We start from the raw sequence: 17,877 nt of genomic DNA, 5'->3' as shown, positions 1-17,877 counted from the left end.
GCTCTAGAACATCGCAATAATTGCCGGACAATATTGGAGAATTCGGACAAAGTATGGTAAAAGTCCGGGGAATGGTATGTAGGGCCGGACTTTTGCGATTCCCGGACTATTGGGGCTCTCGGACTGGTCTCCCCCCCCTCCTTTTAGTCCAGGAAATGGGGGATCGAGTGTATAAATATTTTCTTGCATCAACTATCACAGAAGACAGAAAAGCACATAGGATAATATGAAGGTGAAAGTGATAAAAAGTACATTCCTATGGAAGAAATACTTGAAAGCTTCCTTGGTTCATGAGAACACAGGCCCAAGAGACAATCACAGCTCAAGAAGTTATCTATTTGTTCACTGAAAGACAAACACAGGCCCAAGAGACAATCACAACTCAAGAAGTTATCTATTTGTTCACTGAAAGGCAACTCCAGGGTAAGAACACACTCTTACCAATAGATGTAAATGTCAACATTCATGGCATAATAAGTCCACTAAATTTTCACAGGCCCACTGAAACAACAATTAACCCATAGGGTGTACAGTATGAACAAGAGTGGGATCTAAGAATGACTGCCAATTCAGCTCGATCTCTAGTATTTTAATTCATCCACCAGGATATATTAGCATTAGCAAGAAGTGACTTACCGCATGCTTCTCCCTGCCTGTACTAACACTATACAGTATTTGAATGACACTGTGTTAAGGTGAAATTTTGCAGCTGGGATAAATTAAAATCTGGGAGAAAGTTGTCAAAAGTTTAAATTCCATATGGTCCTGCAATTTCAGCTGAAAATTATCACCCCTGACCTTCTGTTCAGAAAACAAAGTAAAAATAAAGCGAGAAAACTATCAACAGCATACCCACTGAAAGCAGTATACTGTAATGTACTTATGGTATGTGTTATTCAAGTCCCTGCCTCCCCTCAGGGTCCTTTCTTAAATAACATCATCTGACATTGCAAACAAAAGTGAATAGTCTCTACAGTTCATGGGGCTATGAGAGAGAGCTTTTAACCCCTCAGCTGCAACAGGCCTTTCAGCAGACATTTTCAGCAGCTTGTGGCACACTGTCATGTTAAAGGATACATTTACATGAAGCTACAGAACGTGTTGAATGTTTTGGGGGTATCAGATAAAGCCAGGGTTCCAGGGGGGTTTCAATGGTGAGTGAATGGAAGTGTGGCCCATTGGACTGGGCAAATTTGAGCTGTCTGGACGTTGCTACTCCTCACCCTGCCCTACGGTGGGGAAAGAGGTCCGGATTGTGATGATGATGATGATGATGATGATGATGATGATGATGATGATGTGGCACGCCTTCAGAATCTCACACTATTTTTCTTTTTTTTCTTTTTTTTTTAAATAGCACTTTGTCAGTGTTTGTACTGTTCTTTTTGTGTAGCCACACATGGGGTGACACAATGTCTTTCTCTCACACTAGTGGTGGCATCTAATTTCCTGCCTGGATGCTAGCCATAGACATATACAGTATATATATATATATATATATATATATATATATATATACACAGTATGGTATATAAACTGAACAGCAGCATCTAGCCTTCCAGTTTGTTTCATTCTTAAGTAGAAAAACTTATTTATTACAGAAAAGATTCTTATTAAAGGATGATAGTATTGCTGTGGAAATTCTTAAAGATCATGGAATGGTGCTGAGTAATCCTGGTCTGTCTGGCTGAGCAGATTTATCGAGGTGGAATGTACAGCACCATGAGGCTGACCGAACAAGACTGGCATGAGATCTTACAAAATGACTACACAGTTTAAGGACTGAAGAGAGATACTGCCCGAGCACATTATGTGACAGGGATGAGGCTTTACAAAGTGGCCTCAGTTAAAACCTTCTCAATCAAGTGGCCTGTCCAAGTGTAAACAAGCTTTTTCACTGCCATACCAAGTCAATTTCACACTCTCCTCAGAAGGGGTGATGGTATTATTTTGTCACATCATCAACTTTCGTCACATTGTACAGTATTAAACAATTTCATGTCTACACACATAAACCAAACACAGTTTTCTTTGAATAAGCACATGTAAATGCCAAGATTGTGCAAAATTACGTTTATTATGAAATATTTTCCAAAAACGTTTAACAGCAATGTCCAATTCTTTTTCACTAATGAATTTCATTTTGGACATTTCTACAACCTAGTGCCCTCTTGGGCCAAACCAACCTATTAAAAAATATATATATACAGTATGGTGAAGGAAAAAAAATAAAAAATAAATAAAAAGGAACACAAAGAGGTACACAAAGTATTTCCATCCTAATGAGAAAATGTTATTTACTGAGGAATTTTGTCACTCTGGGCATTAAAGTGTCTACTATAGTGACTGAAGTTTCATTCCAGGTTTGTATGCAGCCTGTTTCTCAGCTTTGGCTCGAATAATTTCATTGCAAAAAAAAGTAATGCTTCACAGTGCCTATGGATCCAAAAGGTTAGCTTTCCTTCCTAATTCAGGTTACGGTACTCTCCTCAGAGCTTCCTATCTTGTTACTGAGAGACAGAGAGAGAGAGAGAGAGTGTGTATATTGTTCTTCCAAGAGAATACTGTATTAAATAACACTTAAAAAACTTTTGCCCCCCCCCTCTTCTTTCGTAAGAACAACCACAGTGATGTCATACACTCATACACCTGTCTCACCCCAACACTGAAACTAAACCACTCATTCAATATGCCCATCTACTTTTATAAATGCTTAACTACCACCCACAAAACTGTCTACGTCATTCACCCATCCAGACCATGCATACCAGTGCATAAAATCTTCCATAATCTTTCCATTTTCACCTATTTACATGCCTTTCCAGATTCATAAATGCCATAAATACTTATCATTTTCACATGCTTGGCAATGCACAAAGATGGAATGTGGTGTCTGAGATGACAAAGGCAGACTGAAGCAGAGGCTGATTGAACAGGAGGATTGAAGTCAATGACGTATACAATATATGGAAATTATAAAATATGGTCAAAATAGAATGAGATCAATGTTGGATATATGCAAGAACGCATCGATAAATAGAACCACTCCGGCAAAGTGAAAACATGACTCTTAGTATGTCTATCAATTAAACAATGGAGATAAAAGTAAAAAATATATATAAAAAATAAAATAAATAAATAAACAAAACCAATACTGTAAGGCGTGTCTGCTGAATGTTGTAGGAAAGCTATATGAGCAAATATCAATAAAGCATGGACCTGGCAAACGAGTGATTTTCCTATGCACTGCACTTAACCACTGATTACCTGAAAATGGTACAAAATAAAGCAGCAGTTAATAATCATCAAGCAATACTGAACATGGCCAAGAAAAACACAAATAATACCCTTCACATCTGTTTCTTAAGTGTCTGTGTTAAAAAGAGGGATGCTATTAACAAGGTCAATTTTTTATCAGTGAAGATAAAAAACATGGCTATTATATAGTCTTATAATGAAACACTGCAATGTATGATATGGTACTGGAGGGACACCTTCACAAGGTGGCACCAGTATAGCTGGGTAGAACCACTGCATGGTTATAAAAATCTCTCTCAACTTCCACCCTATCCCCCAAGAGCACAGTGGAGGACTGCAGGGGACAAGCAACTACAGCCTGAAATTCACCATGCTCATGTTCAGATATAAGCATATCAACTACAAGTTCTCAGCAGTCACAGACTGTGACTAACCTGGGATCTGCGGTTCTGAATCTCCCCTGAATCATCATGATTTATTTTCAAAAGTTATCTGATGTACCAAGTTAAAATTTATGTCGGCAAAGGCATTTAGAATATACAGTACAGTAATTCAATAAATCTGCTTCATCATTACTGTGGCTATTTAAATATGCACTCAAACCCTGGCATTAATTTACTGTCCCTCGCTATGCGTGTGCTGTGTACTCAAACATTCAGGCCTGTTGCAGGTATGGTTGAGTGATATCATCATAATCGCCATTATCTAATCCTGTGTAGCCCCATGAGGAGCAAAGGAGCCTGGGGCTAGGCAAGTTGGTCCTGACATTTAAGATGAGTGACCAGCCTCACTCATCCCTGAGTGGCATTATGAGCAATAAACCCCAACCAACCCTTGGATATAAACCTGCACTGGCAAATCTGACTGGAGTACCTCAATTACCCACTAAACCACCAGGCCCCATCATTTGGTTGTATGGTTACCACCCATCATAGTAAATGGTTTCCTGGTGTACAAGAAACCATTTGGCTTGTTACTCAGTGTAGTCACCCACAGACAGAAGCAAGAGGAAAGAATGAAGGAAAGAAAGAAGAGGAAAGAAGGATGGGAGAGAGGAAAAGACAGTCACCCAAGAGCAGCACTACATTGAGTGAGTGGATGGTGAACACCTCCACTTACCACTGAGTGATATACTACCTAAAAACCACTGAATTTAGGAGCTACAGTGTTAAGAATGTGCTCAGTGTATTATGCCACACAACCATTCACCCAGCTTCACAAATTTGAAGCTCTCAATAGCTAAAGCACACACATTTCAACATGGAAGAAGTACTGGGTACCAGTATGCAACATATACTTTAAAAACCTAAAAACCATTCGCAACAGCCATACAGGGCAGGAATACCTGAAATCAAAATTTTTGATCTCTTCTGGGACATAATCAGAGGGGATGGAAAACCTAGTTCTTTTTCCCTTCTAATGTAATGTATGTAAAGAGGTGAATCATAATAAGGCCTCACAGTGACTTACTACGCACTGGGAGTGGTGGTACCACTACAACCCTAAGGCAATAAATAAAAGTGGATAGGATGGTTTGGTGCAACACTTCAAAACTTTTGGTCCCCATTTACAATAAACAGGGAACATATGGGTAGCATTCAATCTTCCCATTCCCCAAGGACATGATAAAACACACAGCAATAATGTGTGAATACTGCAGCAACTGTGAAAATATTGTAGGTGAAACTAGTTTACTAAACTGGACTGCAAAATTTCACTACCATCCCTCATAACCCTAACAGACTAATCATAACCACTGTGTATCCATTACACCAAAAAGACATGAAAATGGTGATTAGTGAGGTATGACCATAATCACACAAGGCAGTGAGATAATGTGGTAATTATGCAAGTAAGGAAGAGCCCACGTATAGGTGCTGTGTGAAAATAAATTGCTCCGACTCCTTTAGCATAAATCTAAAGTCAATCATTCAGATTACTGTAATGGCAGTCCTCAACCCTGAAATGGATGGCTGTAACACTTTATGCTTATACAGATTCTGATAATACAGTATAATATAATTTTGCCAAAAAGAAGCATTCCACCTGTAAAGGGTTAAGCACTGGGACTTGCTCTGTGTACCATACATTATACAAAAGTAGCTAAAAATACTACAGTACATACCTGACCAATCTGCTGATCCCATCTGAGGTTCTTCATATTCACTAGGATGTGGTAACCCTAATACCTCATGCTTCATGTACTGCTAGAAGAAAAAAAGCAAACAATGTAGCCTAATTATTGATGTAACAAGCTCATGAAAATGAATCAGTTTTCTTTACATCATATTAAAACTTAAGCTGTGGTAAGCGTTCCACCAACTACCAGCCCTGTCACACCATTCCCAAATTTAATGAAGATAATGTAGGTCTATTTTGGTTCATTCATCATCCAATCCTTTATTGCCTCATGAGAAGCATAGGAGACCGGGGCTAGGCAAGTTGGTCCTGACATTTAAGATGAGAGTGACCAGCCTCAATCAACCCTGAGTGGGATTACATGAGCAATAAAACCCAGCCACCCCTTGGATATAAACCTTCACCGGCTCAATCCGATTGGAGTGCCATAATTACCCACTAAACCACCAGGCGCCAAATTTCGGTTATATGGTTACCACCCAGCGTAGTACATGGTTTCCTGGTGTACAAGAAACCATTTGGCTTGTCACTCAGTGTAGACTCACCCATAGGCAAAAGGAATAGGAAAGAATGAAGGAAAGAAAGACATATGAGGGAATCTCAAGTCACCCATTGGCAGAAGGATGAGGAAAGAATGAAGGAAAGAAAGACAGAAGAGGATGGAAGGAAAGAATGATGGAGGAGAGGAAAAGGCAGACACCTGAGAGCAGCACTACATCGAGTGACTGGATGGTGAGGTACCCTAAAAAAAGCAGATCCTAAATTAAATATATAATGTAACTGACACTTTACCTAAATCATTTGTACGGTTTCAAAAATTGTACTATAAAAGTTTAATAAAGGCACTTACTAGCAAACTTCTCCAAAATAATAACTACAATTCTGGCATGCAAATGCTATACAACTGTTCCTTCATGATGGGTCAAGCTGCACAAAATTTCACCACCAGAACATAGGTTTATGGATTGGTCATACAGTATATACTGCACTCATCATATACACTACCATAATGTGTAGCTGTTAATATCAATGCTACCATTATGGGCCACATGATGTGTCTGACTGCTGTTATATTATTTATGACAATGGAGGTGAGGGGTAAAAATGGATGGAAGGTAAAGCCCTGTCAAAGATGCAAGATAACTTATCCAAAAGTCTGAGTTCTGAGAGCTTTGCTAAAGCCTATCAAATTGGGTTATGCCAGGGATGACTGTCTTATATAACTCACTTGATAAGCACTAACTGCAAACAGTTCTTTCTTTTAAAATCTGAACGACACACAAGGACAGCTTCAAAGCCCATCCTATTTTGTCTCATTCTGTGCCCAGGGGTCTGAAGACTAGGTTACTGTTGTCCAGAACATTAAAGGGTAAGAGGCTGGGCTCCTGATCATTACTCTAAAACAACTATATATGTACTGTAATATGATTTTCAGAAGTTCAGGGGTGCCTGTGCATAAAGAACTGGCACCGTCTTCATTTCTTCAACACCAAAGTTTCAATTATGAAGCATCCAAGTCTGAAACCCAACAGTTTCCACTGAGACACATTTTTTTCTTGCAAATATAGCTTGCTGTTCTCACTATTTTTCAGTACCACCAATAACAACAAGGCAGGTTTACAAAATAATATTAACCTCTCATATAGCTTGCTGTTCTCACTATTTTTCAGTACCACCAATAACAACAAGGCAGGTTTACAAAATAATATTAACCTCTCATTGCCTCCCTCACCTACCCAACACTTTCACAACATCAAAAGCCACTAGGCTAAATGACTTGATGGTAAAAATTACAGTACGTAACTATAAAGTAAAAATACAATGAATACATTCACCACAGTGCAACATAGCAAGTGATTTTCTTTTTTTAATAATATAAATCAAGGAAAGCAATGTCAGTGAATATGATAGCTGCTACAAGCGATGCTGTGAGTAGCCTGAGGATAACATGGAGACACGACACCACCAGCAGTAGCCACCTTGGCTAACTGACTGAGTGTTATTTTTTAGTACATTAAGATAATACTGATAGAGATTCATCTGGGGGAGTGATATATATATATATATATATATATATATATATATATATATATATATATATATATATATATATATATATATATATATATATATATATATATATATTTATATATATATATATATATATATATATATATATATATATATATATATATATATATATATATATATATATATATTATATATATATATATATATATATATATATATAATTTTTTTTTCTTTTTTTTCTTTAAATCTGATTTATTTTGCACTATGTAAGAATTAAATGTTCTGGACTATGGCAGCCTAGTCTCCAGCTCAACACCTAGAAAAGGGTAACATGTAACTGACAATATAGAACAGTCATACATAGATCTGGTGGATGTTCAATGTTTACAGACTTCTGATCATAACATGAAAAATGCCAGCCTGTAATATGTCATCATAACTAGATAAATCTATAATCCAGATGGGGAGTTCCGTGGAGTAACTCAGAATGTAACAAAACAAAATCAAGAAAACTGAGGATAGATTACAGGGTTTTGGACACAGCGCCCATACAGCTCCTCTATGGAGCACCTCACATTATCATACTGATGCTGCTCTGTGGAGGAACTCTGGATATATCACTTACCACCATTTATTCAGTTTAAGTTTAGTATATTTGGAGTTACCCCCCAGAGCTCTCATATATAACAGCAAAAGAATAATTACAGTAACACATCTCCCAGAACCAATAACCTCAAAGCAAGTGGCGTCTACACATGGCAAAATAGTCTTAGGGTAAAACGGGTAATTTTGTCGCAGGGTAATTTCACCGCAACGCCCACAATCCCAGTTCAAAGGCCCATAGCTCTGAAACTATTGTATGGATTCCACTTCTGTTGGGCTTGAGTTTAAGAGGAATGCCGACCTAACAAAGTCATGCGAAGTTTTGATCCATTAAGCAATAAAAATGGTGTTGGAGAAATCTATCTCCGTACGGGGTGGCCACAAACAAATCGCCTCCATGTCGCCCTGTTCCCCCCCATTTCACTGCCCTGCTCCCAACTCACATCCCCCTCTCTCATATACCTCTCCACTCCATCCCTCCATCTCATCCTCGGCCTCCCCCTCCCTCTCCCCCCCTCCACCTCACTCACATACACTCTCCTTGTCAGTCTCTCACCCTCCATCCTCTCCACATGGCCAAACCACCTCAGTGTGTTCCTCCTAACGCTTGCTATCACATCCAAATCCACACCACAACACTCCTTTATATCCTCATTTGTCAGTCTGTCTCTCCATGTGACTCCACAGGCTCCTCTTAAACAACTCATTTCCACTGCTCTCACTCTTGACTTGTGTCCTTCCAACAACATTCAAGCTTCGCTTCCATACGTTAGACTTGGTATCAAAATACTGTCATGTAGTAACTTTTTCACTTTCCTGTTTCTAATCACTGCTTTCAAAGAACCAGCAACCTTTCTTCCTTGCTGTACCCTTTCAAGCACTTCACCCTCCAAACTTCCATCCTTACTCATCACACTCCCCAAGTACTTAAACGTAATCATATTTTCCATTTCCTCACCATCCAACCTCACTGTACATTCACTATGGTAACTTCACCTGTCTCAAAGACCATCACTTTACTCTTCCCTATATTCACTTTTTGATTCCATTTCTTACTCACTCTCCCAAACTCATCCACCAAGCCTTGCAGCTCCCCTTCGTCTTCACATAACAACACAGTATCATCTGCAAACAACAGTATAGGGAGTTTCTAGACACTACCCTCTCTCACTAAGGCCACTCCAACATCCACTGCCCTACCTTGTATCTCTTTTATTACCCCATCTATGTACAGATTGAACAACCATGGAGACATGACACATCTCTGTTTCAACCCAACCTTCAAAGAGGAAAATTCACTCAGTTCACCATACACGCGCACTGCAGCCTTAGCACCATCATACATACTCTTCACAGCATTCAACAACTTCCCATCTACTCCATATATTCTTAATACTTTCCACAATACATGAGAGATGGGGGTGTGAGTTGAGAGCAGGGCAGTGAAATGGCGAGGGACAGGGCGATTTGTTTGTGGCCACCCCGAACAGGATTGAGGCATCTGGCAATACATAGATAGACAGACTTTCCACACTCCTTGTCTATCCACCCTGTCATATGCTTTCTCCAAATCCATGAAGGCCACATACACCTTCTTTCCCTTCTATAGAAACTTTTCCACGAAAGATCTAAGAGTGAATGTTTGATCTACACCACACTTCTTTTTCCCCTTTTCCTTCGTCCATCCATCCATCATCCAATCCTACATTGCCCCATGAGGAGCATAGGAGCCCGAGGCTAGGCAGTTGGTCCCGACATTTAAGATGAGAGTGACCAGCCTCACTCATCCCTGAGTGGCATTACATGAGCAATCAACACCAACCACCCCTTGGATATAAACCTTCACCGACTCAATCCGATTGATGAGCAATAATTACCCACTAAACCAACAGGCGCCAATATTTGGTTATATGGTTACCACCCAGCGTAGTAAATGGTTTCCTGGTGTACAGGAAACCATTTGGCTTGTCACTCTGTGTAGAGTCGCCCACAGGCAGAAGGAAGAGGAAAGAGTGAAGGAAAGAAAGACAGAAGAGGGAGTGTAAAGTTACCCGTAGGCAGAAGAACATGGAAAGAATGAAGGAAAGGAAGACAGAAGAGGAGGGAAGGAAAGAAGGATGGAGGAGAGGAAAGGGCAGACACCCGACAGCAGCACTGCATTGAGTGAGTGGATGGTGTACAAGGGAATAATTATACCTGACTTCCAATCCTCCGGGACTCTACCTTCCCCCCAGGCCAATCTGCACATCTTCCACATCCATTCTACTACTATCTCTCCCCCATGCTTCAGCATTTCACCACACACTCCATCAATTCCTGGGGCTTTCCCCAATTTGACTTTCTTCATTGCTTCCACAACTTCTATCCAACTGATTTCTTCCTGTCTTCTCACCTCCCTCCTTCTCCCAGCCATTCCCCAACCACTTATACTCCATTACTTTCATCCTCTATGTTCAACAATTCATTGAAGTGTTCTCTCCATCTGCTTACTTTTTCTCCCTTCTCCACTAGTAATCTACCATTATTATCTTTCACTCCCCTACTAACTTCACTACCACCCTGTCTTACTCTCTTCACCTCTTTCCAGAACATCTTCTTACAGTCCCTCCACTTTACACTCAAATTCCTTCCAAATTCCTCATCCACTCTCTTCTTACTCTCTCTTACTAATTTTTTCACCTCTCTCTTCCTTTCTACATATAACTCTCTCTTCTGCCTCTCAACTTCTTCCTCGCCCCTATTTCTCATCCATTCACTGTATGCTTTTTTCTTTTGTGCCACAGCCTGTCTCATCTCTTCACTCCACCATGCTGTTCCTTGCACCCCCTTCCGTCTTCTCTTCACCCCACACACCATATCACATGCTGCACATATTTCTTCTGTATATATCTTGCACACACCTTCCATGTCCCCCATCTGTTCCAATTCATATTTACCCAATTGTTCCTTCACTTCTCTCTTATATTCTGCCTTTTTCTCAACCTCTTGTAACCTTTCCACTCTCCTTGCAACTACTCTTTCCTCCCATCCTTCGCTTCATCTATTTCTCCATCTTACTTGGATCTTGATTCTGGCCACCACCAAGTAGTGGTCAGAAAGTCCATTCCCCCAATCTCTATAAGCTCTTGCATCCAATATACATCTTCGCATCCTTTCATCCACACACACATAATCAATCATTGCCTTCCTTTCATTCAGTTCACCACCCACCCTTCTCATCACTCGCCATGTATACCTGTGGATCATTTTGTGCCTGAAGAGGGTACTGGCTATCACCATGCCTCTCCCGGCACAAATGTTCACTAACGCACTGCCATTCTCATCTATCTCAGCAGGCACACCCCACTCACCAACTATTCCATCCACCTTCACATTCCCTACCTTACCATTCATATCACCATCAAAAACACTCTCTCATTCCTTCCAATCTTTTCCATGCACACTTCCACATTTGTCCAGAACTCTTCTCTCACTCTGCTAGCACGATCTTGCATTGGCGCATACACGCACACAATCGCCCACATTTGTATTCCAATTTTTAGTCTTACCCACACCATCCTTGAGCCAACTTGATTCAAACTCTCTCATGTTCTTCTTCCATCTTATACTCACAACACTACACACTCCTTCTTTTGCCCTCTCATTCTCACCTACTCCTGCACATTTACCCTATCCATACTCCCATTCTCTCAAACTCTCTCCTCTCCATTTAGTTTCAGAGAAATGATATTGTTTAATGAAAATTTTCAGCATTTATTTCATCAATAAAAATTGGAAAAAAATCATTCTATTGAACGATTATTCACAAGTTTCAGGTTAAAAGTGGTTCAGAACTGTTTGCATTCACACACACACACACACACACACACACACACACACACACACACACACACACACACAGAACTAAACAGTACCCTGCAATGCACTTGTGCCATGGGAGTTCCCCCAACCAACTTATCAACCGTAAAACAATCAGTGAAACAATGATGGATTCCACTGACATAAAGTTTGCCCAATACATGGCATAGGCCCACAGAGTTATACATATAGAGCGCGCGTCCCTGTGTTGTGGTATGGGCGATAAGTGAAGCCAGCGGGCCAGGCGCGGCGGCCATCTTAGGATGCCCACTCTACCGAGTCCCGACCTTCCCGCACAGCTCATCATAATTCACAAATACTAACCTTTCCCGAGTGTTTTTTGCATTATATCCTGATGTAAATAGATAGAGCAGTTATCAATATAATTACTTTAGCTATTTTAAGCCTTTTCTCCATTACTATTGCGCTCTGAATGAAGTGAGAAGAAAAGTTATTCCCGGTCCCCTTACCTTGTCTCTACGCACCATTTTACTTTGGATACACAAAAATCAACGATTAAAAGCGAACATATACCAATTTATTAATAGCATTACATTAATTGAGTGGATGGTGAGTGCCCTCACTTACTGGTTCTTAAATAATACTAACTTGTGTTTTCCTAACATAACAGCCTCTTACTTTAGCAGTGGTTGCTTTTGTAAGATGATGCAAACGTATCTTGCAATATGCAAGCACCACTGCTTTAATAAGAGAAAAAATGTGATTATTATCAGGTGAACATTCAAACATATGGGAATTATGTGTTTTAAATGCAGTGCTACCAGTCTCTTTCAATACAGAATATGCAACTAGAGAGGAAATTCTGGGAATGTTACGTAGCTCTTTGTCATGACTTTTCAACATTTTCTGAAATATTTTCTCTGTGGATCTGCAGACAGACACAGCACTCATAGAGGGCTTTATCAAGCCGCCTTTGTCCTTAACCAGTATCAATGCACAACTTTTATCATTGTTCTTAATTTCTGTTGCTGTAAGTGCAAACAAGCAGTCTGGACATGAAATATTTCTCTTTACCATTTTAACTGCATATCCGGCAATGTAACCTACTGCAGCTTCCTTATAATCTGACACATCTGTAAAGTTTGGACAGTCTACATAATCATGATCTTCTTGGGCAGGACTACGAGGAATGATATCATATCTTCTTGCCATCATAATATCTTCAGTTTTATCCTCTAAAGCTTTCTTCATGACACTGCTAGATGTTGCAGATGTGAGCACTTCAGTGAGGTCTTGTGCAGAGACATTCCCATTTGACGTTTTTATTTCATGCCTCAGAAGGAGTCTCTTGTATGCTGCCATGAGGTTTAACGCAGAAGGGTTATTTCGAAAGCCACCAGATGCTCGAATTGCACAGAAAAAGAGTTCTAAGTGATCCTGTGACAGCTTATAAGTTAGAAAGTACTGGAGTGGCTTATTTACACCTACAAACTGTTTATAAAGTGCCTGAACACTCTTAATGGCAGCCAAAAAACCAATGAAAGGTGTCTTTCTATAAGTTTTGTACATGAGGATGTCATCAGAATTAGTGATAGTCATTAGATAAGCAAATGCTTGATCTAAGAATGACATTGAAACTACTTCTGTCTCAGGTTGAAGTGCTGCTTTCATTCCTCTAGCAAAATTGTTTCTCGAGTTCAGTACATCAAAAAGTTTATCGCCATTTGCAGAAATTTAACTGTACCCTGACAATCCTTAAACTGTGGGAGATGTAATGAATCCCGACAGAAGATTAATGCATCAGCTACACTAGAACTCAGTGTTTGCGCAGCAAGTTTTACTTTCATCTTTTGAGTGTGCCATGAAAGATGGATATCCCTGAGTTTATTTCCTAAATGAAGGCCCTCCTCTTCTTGAAGTTGATGCAGTGCTTGAATATATTTCCATTCTATTTTATTTCCTGATCACAGAGAAGCGAGAACATCTTACCTGTTTTGAATTGAGCGTGAGACTGGGCATCCCAATATGGCCGCTGAGCCACTTCCGGTTGCGTCACTTTGAAACCAGGGTGGCGCACTCTATATGTATAACTCTGTGCATAGGCCCTACCGTATGGGTAGCCTACACTACCTAAGCCTAGTTATAATCAACTGTGTATGATGTAGTGTGGTACTGGAACAAGAATAACACAAATAACAATAATTATAACAATAACAACAACAAATACGTCACAGTGAAATTACCCTGTCAGGTGGGGTAATTTCACTGCAAGACTTTTTTTTTTTTTTTTTTTTGTGGGGTGGGCCAAAATAAATTTCTGACAAAAATGATTAAAGGTATACTTAGCAGTTGGGATGAATAATAGATACAGCGATAAAAATGTCAATATTCCATATGTAGTGGTTTGTATTTAGCAAAACCATCGTTCGTAGTGAAATTACCCAGTTTTACCGTATTGATGCATTACAGTGTATATAACAATATATTATATATATACTGTATGTATATATATATATATATATATATATATATATATATACACAGTACCGGTAGTAAATTATAAACCCTTTCAGTCAGGCTACCTCTTTATTTTAGTTAGGCTATCAAATTACTGTATTTTTATCTGCTTTGGTAATAAGAAACTGGCTATTACTGTTAACTGTTAATTGAGACTTTCTCATCCTACAGGGCTTAGAGAGTATTTAATAATTCCTTCACTGTAGGTGGCTACCTGTATCCTGTACCAGTATACCTTTCATGATTCAGTCTTGTTAACTACAGTGGATTTTACTCAGCTTTGGTGACACATCCCCATGCTCTAGCTTGAGGCTAATTTTTTGTCATCCAAGTTAAAATGGGTAGGGGAGGTTCAGAGAAATAAGTAGCCAACTTTCTTTCAATTATGGTACCGGTACAAGATGTTCCCATTATGCTGTTTTTGTTGACATTTTTTGCTATAAAATACAGTACCAGGCAAATTAGAGTCTTGAAAAAGTGCCTATCAAAGCTCCGCTGTTGCCTTTATAGCTGCTTGGCTGTTTTATATACTGGTACATATATAAAGCAGGCATATAGTAAAACTGTCTTAATGACAACTGAAAAAGTTTCTTTACAAAGGCATGGCAAGTAGTCTAATTAAAGTATAATACTGTAATGTTCTACCTGCAGCTATAAAGAAGAGGATGCTTTACTATCTTAATGACAGATGATATAACATAACATTGTTTACTTACATGTGGAGGAGATTGAAGATGCTTGAAGACAGGTCTTGTGGCTGGCTGTAGGGCTGTGGAGCGCCCCCGGGAGAGAGGGTGCTGCCGGCTGTAGTGCGGAGGAGAGCCGTGGTCGACTTGAGAGGATGCTACACCAAGAGGATCATATACATCAGGGTCTGTGTCTGTTGTGCTCAGCCCGAGTATTTGCTCTGTCTCATCGTCTTTGGCTTCCAACATTACTCCAGTGAAGTCCACATCGATCTCACTCTTTTCAGGCTCAAACAATTCCATACTGTCCTTAGAAGCATGGATTCGAAGTAAGACTGTCCCCTTTGCTCGTAAAATTTCTAGCAACTTTTGAGAATCCCAAAGTCCATGTCCATTCTTCACAGGTGAAACTTTAATAGTAACTTTTCTGCTGACGTGTGATTTATCGTCCAAATCTCCATTCTCAAATCGCATTCTCTTGGCACTGGGTTCAATCCCGTCACCCGTTGCATTGTTACCCGTACCTTCCAATGCTGGGGCAGAGGCACTAATATCAACCAATTCCCGGTCAGTTTCCATTTCCTCATCAGGCTGAAAATCTACAATACCATCTGCTGCACCAATAACACTGTTGATCACCAAGCCTCCTACACTACCTGGCTCGTCAACACTGTTTTCAATCAAGTCCAAATCTGGAGTAAAGGACGGATCTTCCATCATAGATTGTTCCTGAATTTCTTCCAACGGCTGTAAATTGCTCCCGATTGTAACAGGCTGGAGGGGCTCTGACTCTAAAGTTGGCATTAACTTGTGCACAGATGCATTTATTTGTGCCGAATCTAAAACTGTGGGTGATGAAACAGCATTATTTACTTCACTAGCACTTGCAGTTGATATATCATCAGGTGAAGACTCTTGACTTAATAAATCAGCATTTACTGCTAATGGTAAGGATTCTATGTCTGCTCTATGTGATGTTCCTGGACAACCATCATTAATTTCAGAATCTGCAACACTGTTACGTTCTGCAATTCCATTATCTGAATTTTTTTGAACTCTCGGATTATTCTGCCCATTGGAAACTGGTTCATCTTTATCAATAATTGTACTGCAGTCTCTCTGACCACTACATTCACCACTCTCATGACTGACACTACTACAGTTAGCAGCATTACTAGTCATGTCATTTTCAACCTCCCCTCCTGGTACATTTTCATAACTCCTATCATTATCAACACTGTTTTTTGGAACAGCAGATACAACAGGTTGTGCAGATAACTGAGGCAATGAGGACGTGGATGCTAATGGTTCTTTGTGAACATCCACAGGTGGGTGTGTTATGTTTTCTTCTTTATTTGCTGAATCCTTGGCAAAGTTTAGCAGTGTACCTGGCAGGACACTTGGTTCAGACAGGACAAGCTTTTCTGAAGAAATATCTGGTATAGCAGACACCTTCACATCACCAAGCTCTTTTAATTCAGAAATTTCAGTACTGCCTGCTGTTTCTGCACCACTACAATCTCTTTTTCCTGAGCCAGCAATGAGAGACATGGCTTTATCATCTGAATTCTCTGTTGATACACCCTCGCAAGTTTTGACAGAAACTGAAGCCATTTGGTCTGCTTCTCCAAGATCTAGTACTTTTTCTTCATATAATTTACTAGGTTCTTCTGAAGATCTGGCATTTGAGTTGCTGTCTTGAGTTACTGAAGTAGGAGCCTTATGTAAATTTTCTAGCTTTTCAGTTGGTAAACTAGACATCTCATATGAAGTATCACATTCCTGAGGGGTTTGTGAGGCAGTAATTTCATCCAGTGCCTGGTAAGGTATTGTCGGCTCCACTGCAGAAGCATCATCAACTAAAGCTGATGATAACTCATCAACTGAAGTTGTTGATAACTTTGGCGGTGCACTACCTGACTGCAATACTTCAGGTGGTGGTGGTGAAGAGATGTTTTCACCTCCACCTCCACCATCCTTAACTTGTGAAGAGGAATCTGCCATTATATAGAAGAGGGCTTCATCACAAGGTCCACAACTGATGGTTTGCCATGATAGTCGGATCCAAGCACAGTAAATAAAACAACACTGTGCTACAGACCTGAAAATGAAGCACATTTAATTAGTAATGCACATTTCTGCTTAAGCAAGTCCTCTTAATACATACAACTATATAAAACACTGTTTGTGCTGTGTAATCAATCCCTGACACCTGCAGGATTTCATGGGCATTTTTTTTTTTTTAACTGCCCTATGTGGATTCTCCAGAGCTACAAAATACAATAAACTCTCAATTATCCATTGTCGCAATATCCATAGCTGCTGGCTTGGCTCTATTAATGTAATATCTGGCAAAATTATGCAATATCCCATGCCAAAGCAGGATGTAACAGGTGGTTCTATGCAATATCCAGCATCGAGGTGTACCAGTATCAACCATCTTACAAATGTTAGCCAACAAGCACTGTATTCAGGCATGGGGTAATAGTAATATGTAACAGTAACTGAAATTACAGTTTTTTTGAGTAATAGTAATAGACTGAAATTTGTTTGCTTGTAACAGTAATAATAATAGTAACAGAAAGCAAAGTAACAGAGTAACAGTCTATTGCTTTCTATCATATCTGTTCACTGTGGTCTCATTTGCAACTGACACCACAATCAGAACATTACAGCCATGAAACTCAGTAGTGCTCCGATGAACATCACACAATTAGAGACGATAGCGATCAACATTCTGACTACGGTGAACCGATTCAGATTTTATTGAGTGTCAACAGTGGAGCATCGTTGAGTGTCGGTTGGTCTTACGTCCTGTGTTGGA

General features: G+C 39.7%; 1 protein-coding gene across 1 annotated transcript in view; it reads right to left on the bottom strand.

The window, feature by feature from the left end:
- The window catches only part of LOC145414675 (uncharacterized), a 75,620-nt gene that overhangs the window by 54,827 nt on the left and 2,916 nt on the right, over positions 1-17,877 (bottom strand). Inside the window, exons 2-3 of the mRNA XM_080284193.1 lie at positions 15,084-16,973; positions 5,384-5,465 (exon numbers count right to left, since the gene is read on the bottom strand). Coding sequence (XP_080140319.1) covers positions 5,384-5,465; positions 15,084-16,973 — 1,972 coding nt within the window. The remainder of the gene's footprint in view (positions 1-5,383; positions 5,466-15,083; positions 16,974-17,877) is intronic.

Source organism: Coenobita brevimanus, chromosome 100 (assembly GCF_032717465.1).
Source record: "Coenobita brevimanus isolate Jiangsu-jjx chromosome 100, ASM3271746v2, whole genome shotgun sequence".
Taxonomy (NCBI): Eukaryota; Metazoa; Arthropoda; class Malacostraca; order Decapoda; family Coenobitidae; genus Coenobita; species Coenobita brevimanus.
Note: the sequence above shows the minus strand (reverse complement) of the source record. Positions and strands in the feature narration are given on the sequence as shown.